This window comes from Galeopterus variegatus, unplaced genomic scaffold (genome assembly GCF_000696425.1).
Source record: "Galeopterus variegatus unplaced genomic scaffold, G_variegatus-3.0.2 Scaffold482, whole genome shotgun sequence".
Classification (NCBI taxonomy): domain Eukaryota; kingdom Metazoa; phylum Chordata; class Mammalia; order Dermoptera; family Cynocephalidae; genus Galeopterus; species Galeopterus variegatus.
In genome coordinates, this window is record NW_007726593.1 from 457,765 (window position 1) to 479,529 (window position 21,765).

Below are 21,765 nucleotides of genomic sequence, written 5' to 3' on the forward strand. Positions count from 1 at the left end.
CTTGAAATAGTATTGGTCATTAGCTATTGTGTTTTTCAGTTTAATTATTGTTTTATGTTTACAAAGCTAGACTTCTCAGTTTTATTTTTTAAAAATATTTATATTACATATTTTTTTCCAGTTTTGTGTTCCCAGATTTCAGAAACAATATAAATTCCTATTTAGTTGTAGATTGTGATTGAAAAGAAAAAGTAATTTACAAACCATCTTACTATCAAAACAAAAATGAGATGAGTTTTATTAGGAATGTAAATTATTTACAGAAAATAGACTTCATGAAAAGGGAGAAGGTATTTCATATAGTATCTCCTACTAAATATTTAGACGATAGAAAAATGAACATTTTAAGGTACTTATTATTAATTCAATTTGGATGTGAAACTAAATCATCACTTATTCATTCTCTAGATATACTATGCATTTATTAGCCAATTAAGTATTAGTGAAGTTTTGTGTAAAATAGTCTGACAACTTCATAAGATAAAGAGAATACAAAAATAAATTTCTCTGCTGGGGGTCTGAGAAAGGTGAGAAATAATGAGGTTGTGGATCCCATTAGCCTCTAAGCAGTAAATGCAGCTGTGTTCTCACCAGAGCACCCCCTGCACACACCCATAGCTGTCTACTGTGCCAGTCACATGTCCTGAATTTCTAATACTTGTTCAATGTCACATTGCTTTCCAGCTTGTATTAACCGTGGGCTTATTAGCTGTTGTCGTATACCTGTATACCGTGGTGGCATTCAATTTTTTCCGAAAATTCTATAATAAAAGTGAAGATGGTGATACACCAGATATGAAATGTGATGATATGCTAACGGTAAGTTCATAAACTTTGATCTCATATGAATGAAAATGTTTTCCTGCTTCTTTAATCTAATCTAAATAAATGTGTATTTGTTCTTTAACGGTGCAGAATAGAAAATAGTGTACACAATTCAAAGTTGAATGGCTCTTTAAAGAATCCACAATTTTCGTTTTTAGTGGAACATAAAGGACCATTTCTGCTGACTTCTCCCACATCTGCTGCGCAGCCTGATAGAACAGCTGAGTGAGGTCGTTAGAACCAGGAGGGAGCAGGGCCGTCACTTTAGCCTGCTGTTCATACGTCCTAGGACAGCAGGTGAAACGATTTCCTGTGCAACATTTCAAAGCTTCCGTTTTCTGTTTGCCTTAATGACTTTAACTGAAGTTACTAAAATCCAAAAATACCTCTCTTAATAAAAGTGCTAGTTTTTGTTTTTATTTTTTTATTTTTTTATTTTTATTTTTTGTCTTTTGTCTTTTTCCGTGTCCGGCAACGGATCGCAATCCTCAGTGTTGCCCCCGCACCGGACCGGGGACCGGCATCGGGATCGCAACCCTCGGTGTTGCTCCTGCGCCTCGCTCAGCCAGTGAGTGGGAACCGGTCTGTATGTGGGATCCGAACCCTCGGGCGGGAGCGCCGCCGCGCTTCCCAAGCGGCACACTTACCCAGTGCGCCACCGGGCCGGCCCAGTTTTTGCTTTTATACTGAGTATCTTGGCCCAAATTTTATTTTTGGTTTTGGTTTTCAAAGTCAATAGATGTTAAAGCTTTCATATTGCTTTATATCACTGTTCTGCAACTTGCCTTTCTGATATTGACAAATGGGAAATTACCATACACGAGACCTTAGATTAGGAAGGGGAAAATTATGCAAAATATGTGCTCCTCATCGAAACGCCAACATAATTGGGATTGGGGGTATAAGCAAAGAGGCTGACATAATGATACTAAGATTACTGTAGAAAAAAATAAACACTCCAAAAGAGCAATGAGAGAGAACTACCAATATTATGAAGACATAATTAAAACGGTTTTGTATTACAGAACGACAAATCAGTGGAGCAGAAGAGAGTCTAGAAACTGATGCAAATACTCATGGAAATTAAAATATGAGAAACATGGCTTTTGAAATCATGAAATGAAAAATAATTCAGGGTTCGGATCCCACATACAGACCGGCCGCTCACTGGCTGCGCGAGGTGCGGGGGCAACACCGAGGGTTGCGATCCCATAGCCGGTCCCGGTCCGGTACGGGCACGACACTGAGGGTTGCGATCCGTTGCCGGGCACGAAAAAAGACAAAAAGGAAAAAAAACAAAAAAGAAAAATAATTCAGTAAATGGGATTGGTACCATGAACAAGCTGTTTGGAGGAAAATGATAAAAATGAATACCAACCTTGCTCTTTATTTTTTTTTATTTTATTATTTTTTTTTGTCTTTTTCGTGACCGGTAAGGGGATCGCAACCCTTGGCTTGGTATCGTCCACACCGCACTCAGCCAGTGAGTGCACCGGCCATTCCTATATAGGATCCGAACCTGCGGCGGGAGCGTCGCTGCGCTCCCAGCGCCGCACTCTCCCGAGCGCACCACGGGGTCGGCCCCCAACCTTGCTCTTTAAATCAAAATGAATTTTCAGTGGAGCAAATATTTCAATCTAAAAAATAAAAAATAGCAATTAGGACATACTTTGTTTGACTCCTTAAAATAATAATTTTTAAATGGGGAAAGGTCTTTCTGAGTATGGCATAAAACCTAAGATCCATGAAAGCATAAAATTGTTTATGAAAAAGAACAACTATAACTGAAGACTTGAAGACAAATGATAAACTGGGAAAAATACGTTGAACACCATAACAAAGAGCCAGTTTCCATAGTTTACAAAGTCCTTATCCTATCAATAAGAAATAAACAAGCCAGTAGAAAAATGTGCAATTATACAGGAAAATAAAATCAGTGGGTTTGTAAATATGAAAAGATGTTTAGCCTCTATCATAATGAAAGAAATTCAAATAAAAACTTGAAAAAATACTTTTTACCTATCAGACTTGCAAAGTATTAAAGTTTGTTAATACCGGAGTTGGTGGACTGATGGGAAAACCAGCACTTTCGTGACTCTTGTTGGGAATTTGAATCAACATAACAATTTTAGAGAAAGTTTGTAGTATCTGTCAAATTTTTAGGTATACATATCCTTTGACCTGTCAGTTCCACTGCTAGTAATTTACTTAAAGGCTTAGTCACAAATAGGCCTGTGTGTGTTCAAGGACAATAGCTGCTCTCGCAAATTGGAAATAATAAAATCTAAACGATCATCAATAGAGCCTGGATTGAGTCAGTTATCATAAATCTATAAAAAGTATGCAGCCATTTAAATATTAGGTAAATCTGTATATACTGATATGGAAAGACATTAAAGCTACATTTAAGTGGGGAAAAAAAGAGCAATATCCTGAACAGTATTATGGTAGGCTCCTAATTGTAAAATTATATACACACAGGAATGCATATTTTAGATATGCTAGAATATGCGTAACATTGTTTTGGAGAGACTTGTACATAGGAAACTTTTAACAAGGATTCTTACAGAGTGTAGGACCACAGATCAGGGGAAAGAGAAAGACATATGCTGTTCATTTTATATACTTTTCTCCTGTCTGAATTGTTATTTTTTAAAAAAAACCATATGTGTACTGTTTCTTTTATTTTTAAAAGCCTAGAATAGTTTTTCCCCACCATGTTGTGAAAGAGAGCTTAATTCAGTTCTCAGAATTAGTATAACCATATAGAGGGACTATGTCCTGGCCGGGGGCAGGGGACGGAGTAGCTGAGCAGGAGGAATTAGCTGAGCAGGAGGAATTAGCAGCCCAGAGGCTGAGGTGAGCCCAGCTCCATCATTCTGACCCCCCGCCCAGCCATACTTGAGCCATTGACAACCCAATTTTTTCTTATGTATGTAAAAAGTTTTGCAATGTTTAAAAATAATTTCTTCATCATAAATAATGATTAACATAGAATTGCCAATTCTTCCTCTCTTTTTAAACACAGATTCTATCTTCTAATCACCATTTAGAGACCTTCCAGAAAGGTTGCCATTCTCTAGGTTTCCGTGATTAGGCATTTCTGTTCTCTTCCCAATTTTTTTTAAAGAAGAAAACAAATCTCAAATACAGCAAAGAATAACTCTCAAATGAATTGCAGGTTATTCAAAGATTGGGGCTACGTAACAGCCAGTTGGCATGAAATCTAATACCCAACTCTTTTCCTAAGTCAAGATCAGATTTTTGAAGACCAAAAGGGATGCTTTAGAGAAGGAATGCAGGAAAAAGAAAAAAAAAAAAGTCTTCTAATTCATAGGTCCATGCATAGTTAACAGCAGAACAAATTCTGTTATTCATCATTTATAGTTTTCAAATATTGTCTGTCATTATTACCATTCTGAAGATGTTTTGCGTGTGACTTTGTGATTTCCATGTGCTAGTCACCCACTTGGGGAACACAGAGTGTTACAGCTAAAAGGACTGCGATGTTCATGGTCATTCTTTCATAAACCTAATTCCCCAAACAGAAGAAAATACCATCCCAGTTACAGATTCAAAGTCTTGCAATTAGATTATCCATTTGTTTATCAAGTACTTCTATAGCACTTACCATAAATGATATTGTGCCAGGTATTGACCCAAGCACTTTACAATTATTAACTCATTTAATCTCCTAAGAACTTCATGCTGTAGGTAGGTACTGTTATCATCCTCATTTTACAAATGAAAAAACGGAGCTACTGGAGTTTAAGTGACTTGTTAAAGGTCTCACAGTTTGGAAGAGGTCATACTCTTTAACTGCTACTCTATACTCTTCTACCTCACAGATGTTAATTTCATTAATGCTTATGCTATTAATTTAGTCATGTTTTTGTGCCAGGCACTCCTAGAGGATAAGGCTTGAACCTATTCATAGGCACAGTCCTGCCCTCAAGGAACTTGCATGTTAAGCACCTTCCTACAAATTCCACTAAGTTCACTCTTTTTCTGAGAAGATCTTCCAGGAAAAGAAGGCTCCTGAAATTCCAGAAGTTTTGGGAAAAGTTGCAGAGTTACCTGATCAGCATTCCTATTGTATACAAAATGCTTAATGATGCTGAACTTCACAAAAATAATTGATTAAATATTGTTCAAATAGTACAACTGAAAAGTTACTACAAAAGGCTAGTGGTCAGGGAAATAAAAGTATCTTTTTGATGAAACATCATACTAGAGAATGGAAGATGTTGATACGGATGTAGATCACAATGTTTTAAACAATACTTCAGATTCATTCTGTGTCATCATAAGTTGGCATGACTGAGACGGAAGACTTACTCTTTAATACTCTCCTTCTGGGGTCATTGCTGGGCAAGTAAGCCGCGTGCCCTGTCTGGAGCCCCTTCCCTGTCTGCCTTTCCATCACCCCCTGATTTGGCTCACCTGCCCCCTTCTTCTAACCATCTCCCATCCTTTTGTGGCTTTTCTTGCACAGCAGAAAACATTTATAAGGATTTTTTTTTCTCACTTCTATTGACTGTACAAAAACTGGATTCAACACAATAAGAGACTGGTCACTAGTAGTAACTCTCCACCATTGTCACTAACCTGCGACACTTTCCTGCTCCCTCCCACCTCATCGCCTCCCCCTACCTGTTCCAGGTCCAGGACTGAGGATCTTCAGTGATCCTTCATTTCCTCTTCCGTGTGCCACCTTAATATCCATCCTGCTCAGAGCCTCTCCACGTGACCCTGAGGACTGGGGTCAGGGCTGGCCGGAGGCAGGAGGGGGAAGGAAGGCTGGGGAAGGCATTAAGGCACAAGGGAGACGCAAAGGGACTAACAGCAGGCGCACGTACCCACGTGACTCATGGGAGATTCACTTGTATCCCAGGAGAAACACCAGACACTGTTCCTGCATCTTAACATCCACCAGCCTCAGGCAAAAAGTGTAATGAGGTTGATATGGACCTGGTATGCGGCTGAGATCCCCTCTTACGGCATAGTAAGAACCCTGCCACATCTGGTTTTCTCCCATCATCACGTAGTCGTACTTGACCTTATTCAAGTCACAATCATCGTGCCTTAGACGACCACATTTCAGATCTCTCTGTGTGTTCCCATTGCTTTTGTTAATTTCGATTTGGAAGACAGCTGCCTTCACCTGGTTGGTTTTGCCTAACTATATGGGACATGAATGCGGAAGATGGAGACATTTGCCTCATGTTAGGATGAGGACATAAGCCTCTAGGTGTTTGAAGTCTGGAGGTGGCTAGAGCCTAGACTTTCTTCAGTTTGAGGGATTTCTCTCCTTGTGAGAGAGACAATTTAGGACCTGCTCTGTTGTAGATTTTTATATCTCTGCACGTAACGATAAACGTACTGTCTTGCCTTTGACTGGGGTGAGGTTGAGGGCATGCTAAGCATCTATCTTAGATGTTTCCCTCCTGCTAGAGAAAACAGCTCCAAGACACGAGGCACCATCCAGCTCTGAACTCGTTCAACACGAGGTGCTGCTGCCAGTCAGTCAAACTGGACAAGAGTCTGCAGCTTTGCTCAAATTCAGATCCAGCTGATTGTCCTCAAAAACTCCCATATGCCAGCCACATTACCTAGATTAACCTCACAGTTTTAGGGTTTAAATACCACCTTTTAATTTGCTTTTTACTAATACTTGTGAAGCGGCTTCTTTAAAAAGCCAGCAGAAGTTAAAAGATCACTTGCTGTAGTGCTCCTGCAAAGTAGAGGCTTGTTAAAACCAGCCAGCCAGCAAGAAAGAAGTATGGAGCAAAGGTTACATTTTATTTCTTTAATTTAGGTCTCCGAAGATAATCCCTTTTATGTGACAGTCCCTCTAGCAATTCCTTTTCACATTGGGAAGTCAGTATTCTCTCTTGAGATACATTTTCCTCTCCTGTCATATTTCATCGGCTTCGTCCTGAGTTCCCACAGCCTTGGTGGTTTCAGGTTGTTTGCTGGGGTCTGAGGGAGCCTTTTAGGTTTTCACAAGCAGGGAGTTCACCCTCCTATTTTTTATAACTTACAGCAGGTGGCGCTCTAGCTGCAGTTGTGCAGATTTTGATGATTCACACAGATTTTTTTTTTTTTTTTTTTTCCGGATTATGATGTTTTTGAGCCTGAGAATCTAATTAAACCAGCAATATTCTGATAGAATTTGAACCTCCTCTCCAAGAACATAGGAGGAGAAAGTGTAGAATGATCTAAAGTCCAGAGTGAGAAGATGATTATAGCGAGCGGGCCAGGGAGACTGACTTGACATATATAGAGACATTCATCACAAAAGGAGGGGACTCACCAGGGCAGCTCTTTATAGATCCACAGGCCTGTGAGGCCCACCCAGACCCCCTGAACCAGAGGCTGCAGGGAAGGTATCAAGACCTTTGTGTTTTGGTAAAAAGCTTTCTGTGTGATTGAGATAAAGAGTGCACTCCCAGGGAGGTAACCTGCTTAGGCAGTTTTCTAAATCACCTCCCTGAACTGCTCTCATTTATTTTACCCTGCCTTCCCAGCACACGAGCTCTGTCTCTCTCTCGTGTGCTCTGTCTGCATTTACGTCTTTGTTTCTCTGTTTTGGGTCCAGATAAAGGTCTCATAAGGCTCTTCGCTAGTCCACCAGAAACTGGCCCTCAGTGTTTCCTAAAGGCGATGTCAACACTGATTGGGTTACGAGATGGATGAGGGTGGAAAACTGCAGAATGTAAAATCTGGAGAATTAACAACTATTCCCAATTTTTACAGGACTAGGCTCCTTCCTTTCTTATTACTCAGATTCTCTGAAAGAAACGTGTCTCTTCGTCTGGCAGAATGACTTCCCTGCCTCTCCAGCCCTTATGATCAGGTTTAGGCTGGCTATATGAAAAGGGAGGTGGATGAAAGGATTTTCGCTTTTAGGAGCAGAAGGGTGATTTGGTAGCTGAGAGCCTAACAGCCGCGTGTTGGTAGTGCTCACCGCAGACCTCACGTCCCTCCACCGCTGGCTGGGTCTGGGGCTAACCAGGCATCTGGGAAAAACAGTATCAAAACCCCAGGGGACATTTGGCATCTGGAGACATTTTTATTGTCACTGTCAGCATCTAATGGGTAGAGATCAAGAGATCCTTCTAAAATATTCTGCGATGCTCAGGACAGCCCCCCATGCAGTGAAGAATTATGCAGCCCACGGTGTCAGCAATGCTGAGGCTGGGGACCCTGCACTGAACCCCTCCTCTGCCTGCATCACACACTGGCTGTGGCACTTGGTGGTGGTGGCTTTAATGTTTTAGGGCTTAGACAATGAGCTGCTGTTTCCTCCCTGTCTCTCCCCTGTCTTTCTTCACTATTCTAGATATTAAAGGAGAAAAGAATTTCAGCGCTGCCTTCCATGTATGTTAGGGGAGGGGAGGGTGAGTAAGTGTTGTCTGTTTTTTTTTTTTCCCAGCTTAGTTTCTAAGATTCCATCTTCTTATACTTTCCCTTTCCTGTGTCTGTTATGATCAATATAATTGTACAGTACAATTGAGTATAGTTTTGTGCCCCTTAATGTGATTAAAATGTGATTATTATCCCAGACACTTTGGAGCCAAGATACTAGTGAGGTATTTGCATTTTCTCCAAAGCGAGAGGGATGGTGGTAGGCCGGGTGTGCAGTACAGACTGTGTCAGAAGCCAGTAGCGTGTGAGAACCAAGTGTCTGCAGCACAGTTATGAGCACAAAAAGAGGCAATTCGGAAAGCAGAGATGCCCGTCATTTCCCGGTGAGGATGAGGAGCCAGACAGGTGGCTCTCCAACAAGTGATCCCGTTCCTCTCTTTTCCAGTGTTACATGTTCCACATGTATGTTGGGGTGCGTGCTGGAGGCGGCATCGGCGACGAAATCGAAGATCCGGCAGGAGATGAATATGAGATCTACCGGATCATATTCGATATCACCTTCTTCTTTTTCGTCATTGTCATCCTCTTGGCCATAATACAAGGTATGCGCTATCTTCACTGAAGCCCAAGAAAATCTGGAACTTGAGCCACATGTGGTGGAAGCTAATGCTCAGGGTAGGGTAAGAACCTCAAGTGTTTTCTGGAAAAGCCACACAGAGCTTTCCCTTTCAGTATTTCTTCATCATGAAATCTGTACAGGGCACTACAGAGACGCGTGGGACCGTAGAGTAAGGGAAACTATGGATATCGTGATTTTTTTTCTTTTTGGCTTTGGAATAATGTAACGGGAAGAGCACTTGCCTTGGTTTGGATCCCAGCCCTGGGGCTCAGGCTCCTGAATCCCAGCTTTATGGGGAAGCCATTTAACCTTTGTGGATCCATAAAATGGAAATTATACAAGTCTCTAAGCTCTGTGGTTGTTGAGATGTGTAAAAAAATGACCTACTTTCAAGCACCCAGTATAGTCCCAGATGCATCCTCAGGGGCTCATGAGTAACCACAGAGCTGTCGCTGTGGAGTGTCTGCTGTGTCCAGGCACCTGTGTGCACTACCTTCACCCTTCCAGCAACCTGTGGGAATGGTGCTGCTATCCATCTTCCACACGTGAAGTGACTAAGCCACAGCAGATCTAAGCAACGTGGCCAAAGTGCACAGCTACACAGTGTCGGGCTGGAGTCCACAGCTGGGTGGCCTGGGGCCAGAACCCTCACTTACCACCCCGGGGCTATGACCCACTCGCCCTTCCTCTCACTGCAGGTGACTGCAGTGTTTCTCTCGCAGAAAAATCACTCACTATCTTTTTCTGCTTAGCACATTTATCCTGGCTTGAATTAAATATCTAAAAATGTGACATAATCCTTTAAGTCCCACAGACATAAAATGGTCCTATTTTTTAATAAAGTACATGGACAAGTTGAAGAGACTCATAGTCCATTCATTATGTCTTTACCGAGTGTGACAATAATGTGCTTTATAAGAGGGCCGGGCCATGAACCCCTGGAGGAGAGGTGCCCAGCAAGTCCCGGGGTTAGCTGCTCATGACCGCGGTTAAGAAAGCGACGGAAACTTTATTTCTGAGGAACTTGGGAGAAAAGTGATTTGAGGCAGATTTCTCACGGTTTATAGGGTAGTGTTTTATTTCCAAATTAGGACTTGAGTATCTTCTTAGTGGAGCTTTCTGTGCTCTCCAGCCGTAAATCAATTGCTGATTTGCAGCGTGAAGTGGGTATTAGCACACATCTGCATATGCCAGTGTCACTGAAGGTTCTCCCTGCTCCGTCACTTCATTCTAAAGCGCTCTTTCCACAAGCGTGTGCCCGGGAGCTGCGTGCACCTCTGTCCTCAAAGAGCGCACACGGCCTCCCTGGCAGGAGCATCAGGCGGGCGCTCATGCTTTCCCATGCTCTGAGCACTTCCCCGGGGAGCTGGACGTTTTCTCTGCCCTTGGAAGATGAGCCAGGGGGGACTATGAATTGAATCACTCGTTCCTGTCTGATAACGATTCAGTTATGTCTTCCTTTAACACTAGGTCTAATTATCGATGCTTTTGGAGAATTAAGAGACCAGCAGGAGCAAGTCAAGGAAGACATGGAGGTAAGCCCGTCTGCTGCGGTGCAGCCCGTCGTTGTCACAGGCACTTTTTCTCATCACTGCCTTTTTCAAAAGAGTCAGGAATGTGGGAGAAAGTGGGAAACGGGCACAGATACTGTGTGGTTTCCATTCACGCAACACATAGGATGGAGCAGACTCCAGGTGCACACAGACAATGCTGTGGCACCATCCTGGCCCTCGAGAAAGCGGAGATCGTCCATTCAGACTGTAAATCCACTGACCCATGATAGACCACTGCAGAGCCCTTTATGGGAGTACACCCTGAGTGCTAGGGTCTTGGGGCTGGCACTTGTTCACTCCTGAATGATCAGGGAACTTCCTGGCAAGGAGGGATGCCCAAGCCAAGGTCTGAAGATCGTGGGGGTGTGGATGTGGGAGGGAGAGAACAGGACAGTTTGGACAACTGCCGTCCCCGCTCCCCCCACCACACACATCTCCAGGATTCCGAGAGAATGTCACCACCTGAGGTTATACACCAAGACTCTGATTTTAGGGAATCTGATATGCAAGTTTTTTCATAGGGGCATATGTGGTTCCAGAGGAAGCATTAAATTCTCTTGGTGGGGCTGGAGAGGAAGTGCAGAGAATGAAGAGCCTTACAGCTCACTTGAGAGATTTACAGTTTAACATCTGAGCTGTGGGAAACAAGAAATGAGTTTTCAGCATAGTTAACCAAAGATAACTGTGATTTTAAATATGGGGAGCAAACTAGAAACTGGCATTTTCCAGGTAGGAGATCAGGAGGCTTTTGCTGAAGAAGGGCCAGGTGAGGAGCAGGAGCCAGGTGGAGTCAAACAGACGTGGGAACTGGAGTGAGATGGACTTGGTGATTGACCAGATGCAGGGACAAACGGGCTGGAGCAAGCCAGGGCACCCCCAGGTTTCAGGCGTGAGCTGCCAGGTGGGTGGGGGCACGGTTAGCTGACATGCAATGGGAATGGCTTCGGCTGTTTAGTTCAGACACAGCCGATGCCCTGTAGAGAGACCCAATTGTCCTCCCACATTGCTGAGTGTGGACCCTGCTGCCAGCTTCTGATGAATAAGGCAGGAAGAATTTTGTTAGCTACCGAAATGACCTTGATTCTAGGCCGTACCATCCAGGGCGTGATAAACAGGCTTCGGATGGCATTAAACAGCTTCTAGTGGGCAGGGAAGGACGAGCACGTGGGTCACATGAGGCCAGTAATGACTGAACTCATGTGAGTCGGTGCGCCAGAAATTCTAACAGTGGAAGGGAGGGTCTGTTTCTCCTTGGGCGTTGTGGACCAGGCCTGCAGGTGGCTGACTTCTGCAGGTGCTGCTCCACAGGTGGCCTGGAGGGAAGGAGGTGGCGGAGGACAAAGACAGGTACCCAGTGCCTAGAATGGAAAGCGTCCACTGGTTCATCCTGGACAGCACAGCACATGGCACATGGCAGACCCTTGCTGAATCACAGCCCAGTGTGCACTTCGGTTCAGCCCTCTTCGAGGGGCAGTGGTCTGTGCCTTTCCCCCTGGGTCGTCAGACTTGTTCAGGCAGGTACCATGTTTGCAGTTTCAGTTGAGGACACAGTTAATCCTGCCTGGATAGCTTGAGTCAGTGTCATGAACAAGAGCGACTGCTATGCCTGGACAAATTTTCACCCAGGCTGGAGAAAATATGAAAGAGACACTGTTTCTCAGCCATCTTTACCCTGTACTCTCTCTACATCCATTACTTCTTGCTGCTGGTCCCTATGTCATTTAAGAAAACACCAAGATAACAGTTGCGGCAACAGTTACATTTCTATCCCTGGACTTGGCACAACCTCCACGTGATCAGCTCTGACACATATTGAATAAACCAAATAGCTGCCCCTGAGTGGCAAGTGGTGCTTTCCTTTTGCTTTCTGAACCCTCTGACATTGTAATATTCCACTTTTTCTTCCAGACCAAATGCTTCATCTGTGGGATAGGCAATGACTACTTCGACACGGTGCCACATGGCTTTGAAACCCACACTTTACAGGAGCACAACTTGGCCAACTACCTGTGAGTGCCCCTGTCCCAGACCCGCCCTCCTCTGCCGCCAGCCGCCAGCTCCTGTCTTGGGAAGCTTGGGAAACAGGAGAGCGTGCAGCTTCGTTTTCTTCACAATTGCTCAGATACAGCTAGTGGTTCTCTTTCCCTCTGGAGGAGGTTGACTTAAGGAATGAAGTCGCAGCTCCGCCTACAGGCTGTACTTTCTAGAACATGAAAGGGAAAGCTGGGGAGAGAGGAACAGAGCCTTTCCGGGAGCCTTGGCCGCGGTTCCCATTTGAATGGGATCCGGCTGCTCCCTAGAGACATGTGAATCTCCATTTTTCTTCTCTGAGAACTTACAGATCATATGTGGGCACCCAGTTAAAAGTTGCTTTAAAAAAAAATACACAGAAATCTGGCCATTATTTGGGTCTAGTCAAAACTATAGTTTGGGAAAATGCTATTCTTACTCAGATTCTACCCAATTTTAATATACAACAGAAGGGATTCAGAGTAGCGTTACACGGGGAAAATGGTTTAACTATACTCTATTGAACTTGATCAGTAAATTAGAACTTCTCATTAGGCTAGTCTTCAATTTATGTTGAGTTGATACTAACAAAAATGTGTATACTTCTAACCTGAAACCAAAGTGCTGCTAGGGTAAAACCATGCATCAGATCAGAAAAGTCAAGTCAAAAAACATCTTTTCCTCTTTCTGGTACACTGCAATTAATTTCCGAAAAAAATGTATTTGTGGTGTTTTGTCTGCGCCTACAATAATTGAATGCAACATATAATATATAAAAATATGTGCACAAACAACTACCATATGATGCAGCAGTCCCACTGCTGGATATTTATCAAAAGGAAAAGAATTTAGCATACCAAGGAAATATCTGCTCCCCTGTGTTTAGTGCAGCACTATTCACGATAGCCAAGATACGGGATCAACCTAGATGTCCATTGACAGGTAATTGGATAAAGAAAATGGGGTGTATATACACAATGGAATACTACTAAGCCATGAAAAAGAATGAAACCCTGTCATTTGCAGCAACATGGATGAGCCTGAAAGATATTATGTTAAGTGAAATAAGTCAGGCACGGAAAGATGTATATCACATATTCTCACTCATATGTGGGAGTTAAAAAAAAAAAGTTGAGCTTTTACAAGTAGAGAGTAGAATTGTAGCTACTAGAGGGGTGAGGGGGGGACACGGAGAGGTTGATTAATGGGCACAAAGTTACAGCTAGACGGGAAAAGTAAGTTCTAGTGGTCTGTAATGGTGCCAGGCGTCTATAATTAACAATAATTTATTGTATGTTCTCAAATGGCCAGAACAGAGGAGCTCAAATGCTCTGATCACAAAGAAATGATAAATTTTGCTGATGATGCATATGCTAATTACCCTGGTGTGATCACCACGCATTGTATGCATGAACTGAAATATAACTCTATACCCCATAAATATGTACAATCAATACTTGTCAATTAAAAAGTAAATTAATCATTTGTTTTAAAATGTCCTATATGTTTGTACTGATATTTTCATACAATCCATTTCTGATCAGTTTGTTTGTATCTGTAGGTTTTTTCTGATGTATCTCATAAACAAAGATGAGACAGAACACACAGGACAGGTAGGTAAATGGTGACTGTATCCTATCTTCTGAAAGAAAGGATAGAAAGAGAAGCCCTACACATTGCAACAAAACACGTGTGTTGAGCTGTAAGGGGTGGAATTACTTTCAGATGTGAGTTGTGGAGTCTTAATATAAAATTCCTGTTGTATTAGATGGGTGTGGAAGAGATTGCCTTTATTGAAAAGTAAAATTCTAATTTCACATAAAAAATAAGCTTTTATTAACTAAAAATGCTGGGCTTAGGTTTTCAATTCTCTATTCTGAGAAAATTGAGTGTTCTTAGTTATAATGTCCTTAACTGCTTAAATCAGATAGCAAATGATTAAAAATGAAAATATACCCACAGTATTATGGTCAGTTAAAAATGACTGCATACTAAATGCCTAAGGTTTTTAAGCCATCTGAAATTCCCCCTCCACAAGTCTTCACCACAAATCAGTAGTTTGAATTTGATGAAGGACACAATTAATAATAACAAAAGTGTACTTCAGAAAGTTCGTGGATAGATTTGTATTGCCTTTTAATTTTATTTTTCCATCAATTTTTTGAAGTACTCTCCTGATGATAATATTTTAAGAGAACCCTCAAAAACACATACCAAAAATACATTTTTACCATTATCATATTATGGTCAGGATGAAGATCGATTATTTGTTTTCTACTAGAAGTAAATAAGATGTGGTATACTTAGTTAGGAGCTAATATAAACAAATTTGGACTTCTCCAATTACACGATGTAAATTTTTGAGTTTCTTTCTCTGATATTGTGTTTGCAGACAGATTTAGGGAAAAATGTTAATTTTTTTTTTCTTTAACTTTTTCAGGAGTCATATGTGTGGAAGATGTATCAAGAGAGGTGCTGGGAATTTTTCCCAGCAGGGGATTGTTTCCGGAAACAGTATGAAGACCAGCTAAACTAAACTCAGACCCCGATCACCCCTAAAACCAAGCCCTCCCCGCCACAGTCTCTCTGCTCTCCTGGAAACATCTTCCTGAATTCGTGAGTGGGCAGCGTCATGTGCTTCCTGGGAGCATCGAAACTGTTTCTGAAGACCTGACTGTGTTTTCCCCCCACCTCATGTATTTTCCTTGAGAATAAAGACTGAAGAATAATCTAAATTCAGACACAGACAAAAATAGGAACTCTGCAAAGAAAACCATTCTGGACACTCTATCATAACTCACAAGACAGATTTTCTTGGGAGACTCTGGGAAGTCTCCTTGAGCTGCGGGACCTTCACAGACAAGCGTGCCAGCCACACTCACCCGGCTCCCTTATTTCCCCATCCTGAAAGGAACCGTCGAGGGTCACAGCCACTGCAGCACTTAACAGATTGCCGTGGACAGGGTCGCAAGGGAAATAGTGCCTTACTATATGCGGGTTCAGCTATGCAGAAGATACGTGCATGACCAACATCTTTATTTTCTTTACGTCCACCTTTTTTTTTCTCTTAGATTGATTTTGTGAGGTTTTCTTTTTTTTTTTTTCCTTTGGTGGGGGAGGGTAACAAAAGCAGTTTGTTCACAACTTTTTACAAAGACGGGTGCAGTGTCTCAGGATGGAAGGAGGCTCTTATTTAGCTAAATTCACATCTACCCTCCCCAAGTGCTCCTGCTCTTATTTTAATAATGCTCTGATGCAGTGTTGCAACTTTATGAAATCTTTGTATGAAAACAAAAAGACTGCAAAAAATACACTCGCAAAAGAAATAATTCATTGCATGTTGATTATGCAAGTTTAAACGAACAAAGAAAACCTTCCGAAGCAAGTTGATCCACGTGAGAGAACTTTCATGATAATTATATTCATAGTAATAAAGTGTCGTGGGCTTAATCGTATATTTGGAGCCAGTGTCATCCACCAACAATGTGATACGTTATGAACTTGACAGTAGTTTTGGGTTTTTCTCTTTCTTTCGGCCACCTGTGATCAGTTGTTGACTAAGGACTTCTTGTCAGGCCATTTTTTTTAAATATCAAAGCTGAAGCAATATCCATTCAGGGATCTCATCAGTTGCATCACAGAACACGGATGATGATACAAATCACTTCAGTTTTTCCATTTTGAGTCCTTTTAAATGTAATGTTAATCTTTACAATTAAAAGATTCAGAACGGAAGCAAGGTCATTTTGCAAACATTTTTGCTCTTTTATGACAAGTCTGCTTGTTCATTTTAGAATTGTACAACTGCTCTGATTAAACTATTTAACTAACTTTCTCACCCTCTTTCTCTCCATTTCACTTATAACTGCGACTCATTATAAAACCTTGAGTTGGTAACTTGAGGTGCAGTCCCAAGCACTGCACTGAAACCTTTAATGCCGTCACACTTCCTTATAGCTGTAGGGGCCGTGGGAAGATTTCCCCTTCACCCTCTGAAGGTTTGCTGAAAACCAACTGACAAAAGACAGATTAATAGAAGAAAAGGCGTAAGCACGGGAGCTGTATAAGAAAATCTGGAATCTCAGAGAAAGGGCCAAGTGGTTGATGCTTACATACCGCCTTCTAGGGGAAGGGGAGATGGATCGGGATGTAGGAGGAAATGATTTTTCGGGGAAATGAATGGATCTGGAAGGCAGACATTATCTTGTGAATGATTCTCTTTGGAAGCTGAGTGGGACCAGAGAACAAACAATGGTTTGGGACACGTTTGAAGTTGTCTGGGCCCTAGGTGCAGTGTTTAATTTTCAGTCTCTTTCTTTGTGATATGAGTTTTAATCTTCTCTGGCTAATGAAATTTCAGGGAAGGGGCCCAAGGTAATTGTTTTCTTCTTTGGTGGGTCTGGACTTCAGGCAGATAAAGGAACTTCAAAGAACAGCTTCATCCTGTGCTTTGGAAAAGAAAGGATTGGGTGCGGGGAGAGGTCAGGGAGACCTGAAAGCTGCTGCTTTAGTGCAGCATGTCAGTGCGCCATATTTTGGGGTGTTGGTTTCTGAGCCCCAACATGGCTAAGCAGGTGTGCTGTATTTATGATTATGGAGCCTCAGAGTCACAGGCACCTGCCCTACACCTGTCATTTCCCTATCATGGGGGTCATCCAGACCTCTTGAAAATCTCCAGTGACAGAAAAAAAAAAAAAAAATCACACTCTCCCAAATTGTTTAATTTTTATACAGCTCTCATTTTAAAAGGAGTCACAGGCACCTGCCCTACACCTGTCATTTCCCTATCATGGGGGTCATCCAGACCTCTTGAAAATCTCCAGTGACAGAAAAAAAAAAAAAATCACACTCTCCCAAATTGTTTAATTTTTATACAGCTCTCATTTTAAAAAGCCCTTCCTTGCTCAGGGCAAATTCATTTTCTATAATAATAGGGTTTCATTTTCTGTCTTAAGATGAAAGAGAATTAGTACACCAGTAAGTAGTGTGTAAACACTCAGATATCAATGGGACATTTGCCATGTGTCACGGGCTGTGCTGGTATCGGTGACAGGTCATTTGTTATTTTACACCTTATCAGCACATCAGAGAATAGCACCTAGATTTTGCACTTACCTTTTAGTATCACTTTTGAGGGAAGGCATAAATTTGGCCGTATCATGGGAATTTGCAAGCTGCTTAGAGAGGCGGTCTTACACTCTGAGCAGTCTGAGTAAAGTAAACCAGGTCCGCTCTATAAAACATCAAAGAGCGTGTTGCCCTTTGCCATGTAACACCGCAGAGGAAGCATCTAGTGGAAAGAAGTAAGTATTTCTCCAGGACGTAAAGTCCACTGATGGATTCAGTTCTCCTATTTGTCATGCCCAGATTGGAGTTCACATAAAACAACAGCCCAGGTGAGAAGTGAGTAAATTCGTGCTTACCACTAGATTTTGCAGGCTCTTGTAGACTCTCCTGGCTGACTGCTCCAGGCTTTAAAGTCCTGGGAGGTGACAAAGGTACTCAGGGAGAAGAAGAGAGGGGCTGGAGTTTGGGAAAGGAAGCTTCCCGTGGCCAGGGGGCTTCACAAGCATATCAGTAGTGGAGGAAGGATAAGGGAACAGAGCTGGTCACCGAGAAAGCCACACTCTCCCAGCCGCATCATTAGCCAACAGTCGGCTTCTAACTTCCCTTCTCAAGGCCTCAAAAGAAAAGACAGAGCTTTTGTTTATCAGCCTTATGAATTCCCCCAGGAAACGTCTCAGAGCATCTCAAACACAGTGTGGCTGTCCACTTCTCTGATTCAGCTCAGGGCTGCCTGACCTAAACTCAGGAAATGTAATCCTTTCGGAAATTTTGTATTGTACCAGTACTAAACATTTACAAAGAGTGTTATAATGAACCTCATGTGTCCTGGCAGACCTTTCTGCTCTTCTTACTATTTCATCTACTCTTCTCATATTTTCCTTTCCTGAAAGCATCTTTTGAAATTACTGCACAAAATAAGCTTAGATTTATAATTTAAGATGGAGTTTTCCAGGTGCACTCAGGTCATGAGTGTCTGCACAGTACTCCTTGGACTGGAGGAACATTCCTTTTCATGAGCAAGAGGCAATTTGTTCTCACCCCCACAAAACTCATTTGAAAGTCATTGTAATGAAAGTACTTAATGCCTGATTGTAAAACTCATATCTAGGAAAATTGTACATTTTTCACTATCTTGCTCTAGTGGAGAAATGTTCATATTTTTCTTACGCTCCCATATTCTGGGTGAACATACCAATATGGCCCCCATGTCTGTTAGGGTCTTAAGGTGGTTGTCAGTAGTGACTACTTCATTTACTTTGCACACAGTTAAAGAGAACCTTTAAAAAATGCATGTACATTTACTCAGACATGGAATTCACATAAACCAGATGTGGAAAATGCTTGGATGGTTAGATATTCCCCAAATGGTTTCATAAATGTCTATTGTGTTATAAAGAGGGTGGCCTTACTTTACTGGTAACACTTCTGCCCAGCACTCTGAAATATCTGAGATAGAAGCTGGAAAGGGGTGTCTTTATCTTGATATAAATGCATGGATGGTACCTGGGATTTTTAAGCACCATAAACATTAATAGCACAAATCTCGACCAGGACAAAGTTCAGCATTGTACCATCTAAAATTATACCATGATTTAACTGTGTAGCTAATGTGAATATAAAACATGTAGCTAAGTAAATCTTTCAATTTCCATGTTCCCTAAATCTAAGACCTATAGAAAGAAATAGGCCCTAATACATTAATAGTGGGTGACCTGAATACCCCCCTCTCAGTATGGGACAGATTTTCCAGGCAACAAATCAACAAAGAGACACAGAATTTAAACTACACGTTAGACCAACTGGACCTGGCAGATATATACAGAAAATTTCACCCAACAACCAAAACATATGCTTTCTTCTCATCAGCACATGGAACATTCTCCATGATAGACCACATATTAAGTCATAAGTCTAGTCACAGCAAATTTTAAAAAATTGAAATCATTCCAAGTATCTTTTCAGACCACAATGGACTAAAACTGGAAATCAATAACAAGCAAAATGCTGGAAACTATACAAATACATGGAAACTAAACAGTAGGCTCCTAAATGACCTATGGGTCCAGGAAGAAATTAAACAAGAAAAATCAAAAAGTTTCTTGAAACTAATGAAAATAAAGACACATCATACCCAAACCTGTGGGATACAGAAAAGGCAGTACTAAGAGGCAAATTTATTGCAATAAATGTTTGCATCAAAAGAATGGGAAGACTTCAAATAAATGACCTAACACTATGCCTCAAAGAACTTGAAAAACAACAACAATTCAATCCTAAAGGTAGTAGACAGAAAGAAATAATTAAGATCAGAGCAGAACTAAATGAAATAGAGACCTAAATTGATAGAAAAGATCAACAAAGCAAAAAATTGATTTTTTGAGAAGATAAATAAAATAGAAAAACCATTAGCTTGGTTAACAACAACAACAACAACAAAAAGAGAGAAGACCCAAATAACAAAAATCAGAAATGAAAAAGGAGACATTGCAACTGATACCACAGAAATATGAAGTATCATTAGAGACTATTTATAAACAACTGCATGACAACAAATATGAAAAGCTGGAAGATATGGATAAGTTTCTGTACACATAGAAGCTACCCAGACTGAACCAAGAAGAGGTATAAAACCTGAATAGACCAATAACAAGCAATGAGATTGAAACAGTAATCAGCAATCTTCCAACAAAGAAAAGCCCAGGTCCAGATGGCTTTACAGCTGAATTCTAACTAACCTTTAAAGAGGAATTAATGCCAATTATCCTCAAACTATTCCAAAAAATTGAAACAGAAGCCATTCTCCCAAACCCATTCTATGTGGCCAACATAACTCTGATACCAAAACCAGATAAATAAACAACAAAAAAGGAAATTACAGGCCAATATAGATGAACATAGATGCAAAAATCCTCAACAAAATATCAGTAATCAGAATACAGCAACACATCAAAAAAATTATACATCATGACCAAGTGGGATTCATCCCAGGTGTGCAAGGATGGTTCAACATATGAAAATCAATTAATGTGATACATCACATCAATAAACTCAATGACAAAAACCATATAATTATCTCAATATATGCTGAAAAAACATTTGACAAAATTCAACATCCTTTCATGATAAAGACTCTCAACAAATTACGTATAGAAGCAAAGTATCTCAACACAATTAAAGCCATTTATGACAAGCCTACCACCAGTATCATTCTAAGTGGGGAAAAACTGAAGGCTTTTCTGTTAAGAACAGGAAACAGACAAGGATGCCCACTTTCACCATTTCTATTTAGTATAGTACTGAAGGTACTAGCCAGAGCAGTCAGGCAAGAGAAAGAAAAAAATGGCATCCAGACTGGAAAAGATGAAGTGAAACTGTCCCTATTTGCCAATGACATGATACTACATATAGAAAAACCTGCAGACTCTATCAAAAAACTCCTACACCTCGTTAATAATTTCAGAAACATTGCAGGATACAAAATAAATGCCCCCAAATCAGTTGCATTTATATTCTCCAATAATGAGCTAACAGAAGGAGAAATAAAGAAAGTAAGTCCATTTACAACAGTCACACACACAAAATAAAATACCTAGGAATCCATTTCACGATGGAGGTGAAAGATCTCTACAATAAGAACTACAAATACTACTGAAAGAAATTAAAGACACAAAATGATGGAAAGACATTCCATGCTCTTGGATTGGAATCATTAACATTGTGAAAATGTCTATACTATCCAAAGCGTTCTACAGATTCAATGCAATCTCCATCCAGATAGCAATGACATTCTTCACAGAAATGGACAAAACAATCTCAACATTCATATGGAACAACAAAAGGCCCCAAATAGCCAAGGCAATCCTGAGCAAAAAACATAAAGCCAGAGGCATAACACTACCCAACTTCAAATTATACTACAAAGCTACAGTAACCAAAACAGCACAGTACTGACATAAAAATAGACACTTAGACTAGTGGAGCAGAATAGAGAACCCAGAAATCACCCCTCAGGCTTACAGCCATCTGATATTTGAAAAATGGACAAAAACATACCTTGGGGAAAAGATTGCCTCTTCAATAAATGGTGCTGTGAAACTTGGATATCAATATGCAGAAGAATGAAGCTAGACATGCACCTCTCACTATATACTAAAATCAACTCAAAATGGATTAAAGACTTAAGTATAAGATCTAAAACTATAAAATTACAAAGGGAAATATAGGTGAAACCCTTCAGGGACTAAGTCTGGGCCCAGACCTTATGAACATGAGCCTGAAAGCACAAGCAACAAAAGAAAAAATAAACAAATGGGACTATAT

General features: G+C 41.1%; 1 protein-coding gene across 3 annotated transcripts in view; it reads left to right on the forward strand.

Moving 5' to 3' along the window:
* Positions 1-16,214, forward strand: part of RYR2 (ryanodine receptor 2 (cardiac)) — a 204,261-nt gene extending 188,047 nt beyond the window's left edge. For 2 of the 3 annotated variants that reach the window (XM_008569233.1, XM_008569235.1), the window contains 6 exons: positions 685-819; positions 8,642-8,798; positions 10,286-10,350; positions 12,277-12,377; positions 13,940-13,991; positions 14,819-16,214. In XM_008569233.1, coding sequence (XP_008567455.1) covers positions 685-819; positions 8,642-8,798; positions 10,286-10,350; positions 12,277-12,377; positions 13,940-13,991; positions 14,819-14,914 — 606 coding nt within the window. In that variant the 3' untranslated portion in view covers positions 14,915-16,214. Of the gene's footprint in view, positions 1-684; positions 820-983; positions 1,245-8,641; positions 8,799-10,285; positions 10,351-12,276; positions 12,378-13,939; positions 13,992-14,818 lie in introns of those variants that run through there. The other variant, XM_008569234.1, reaches the window with a different exon arrangement.
* Positions 16,215-21,765: the final 5,551 nt, after the last annotated feature.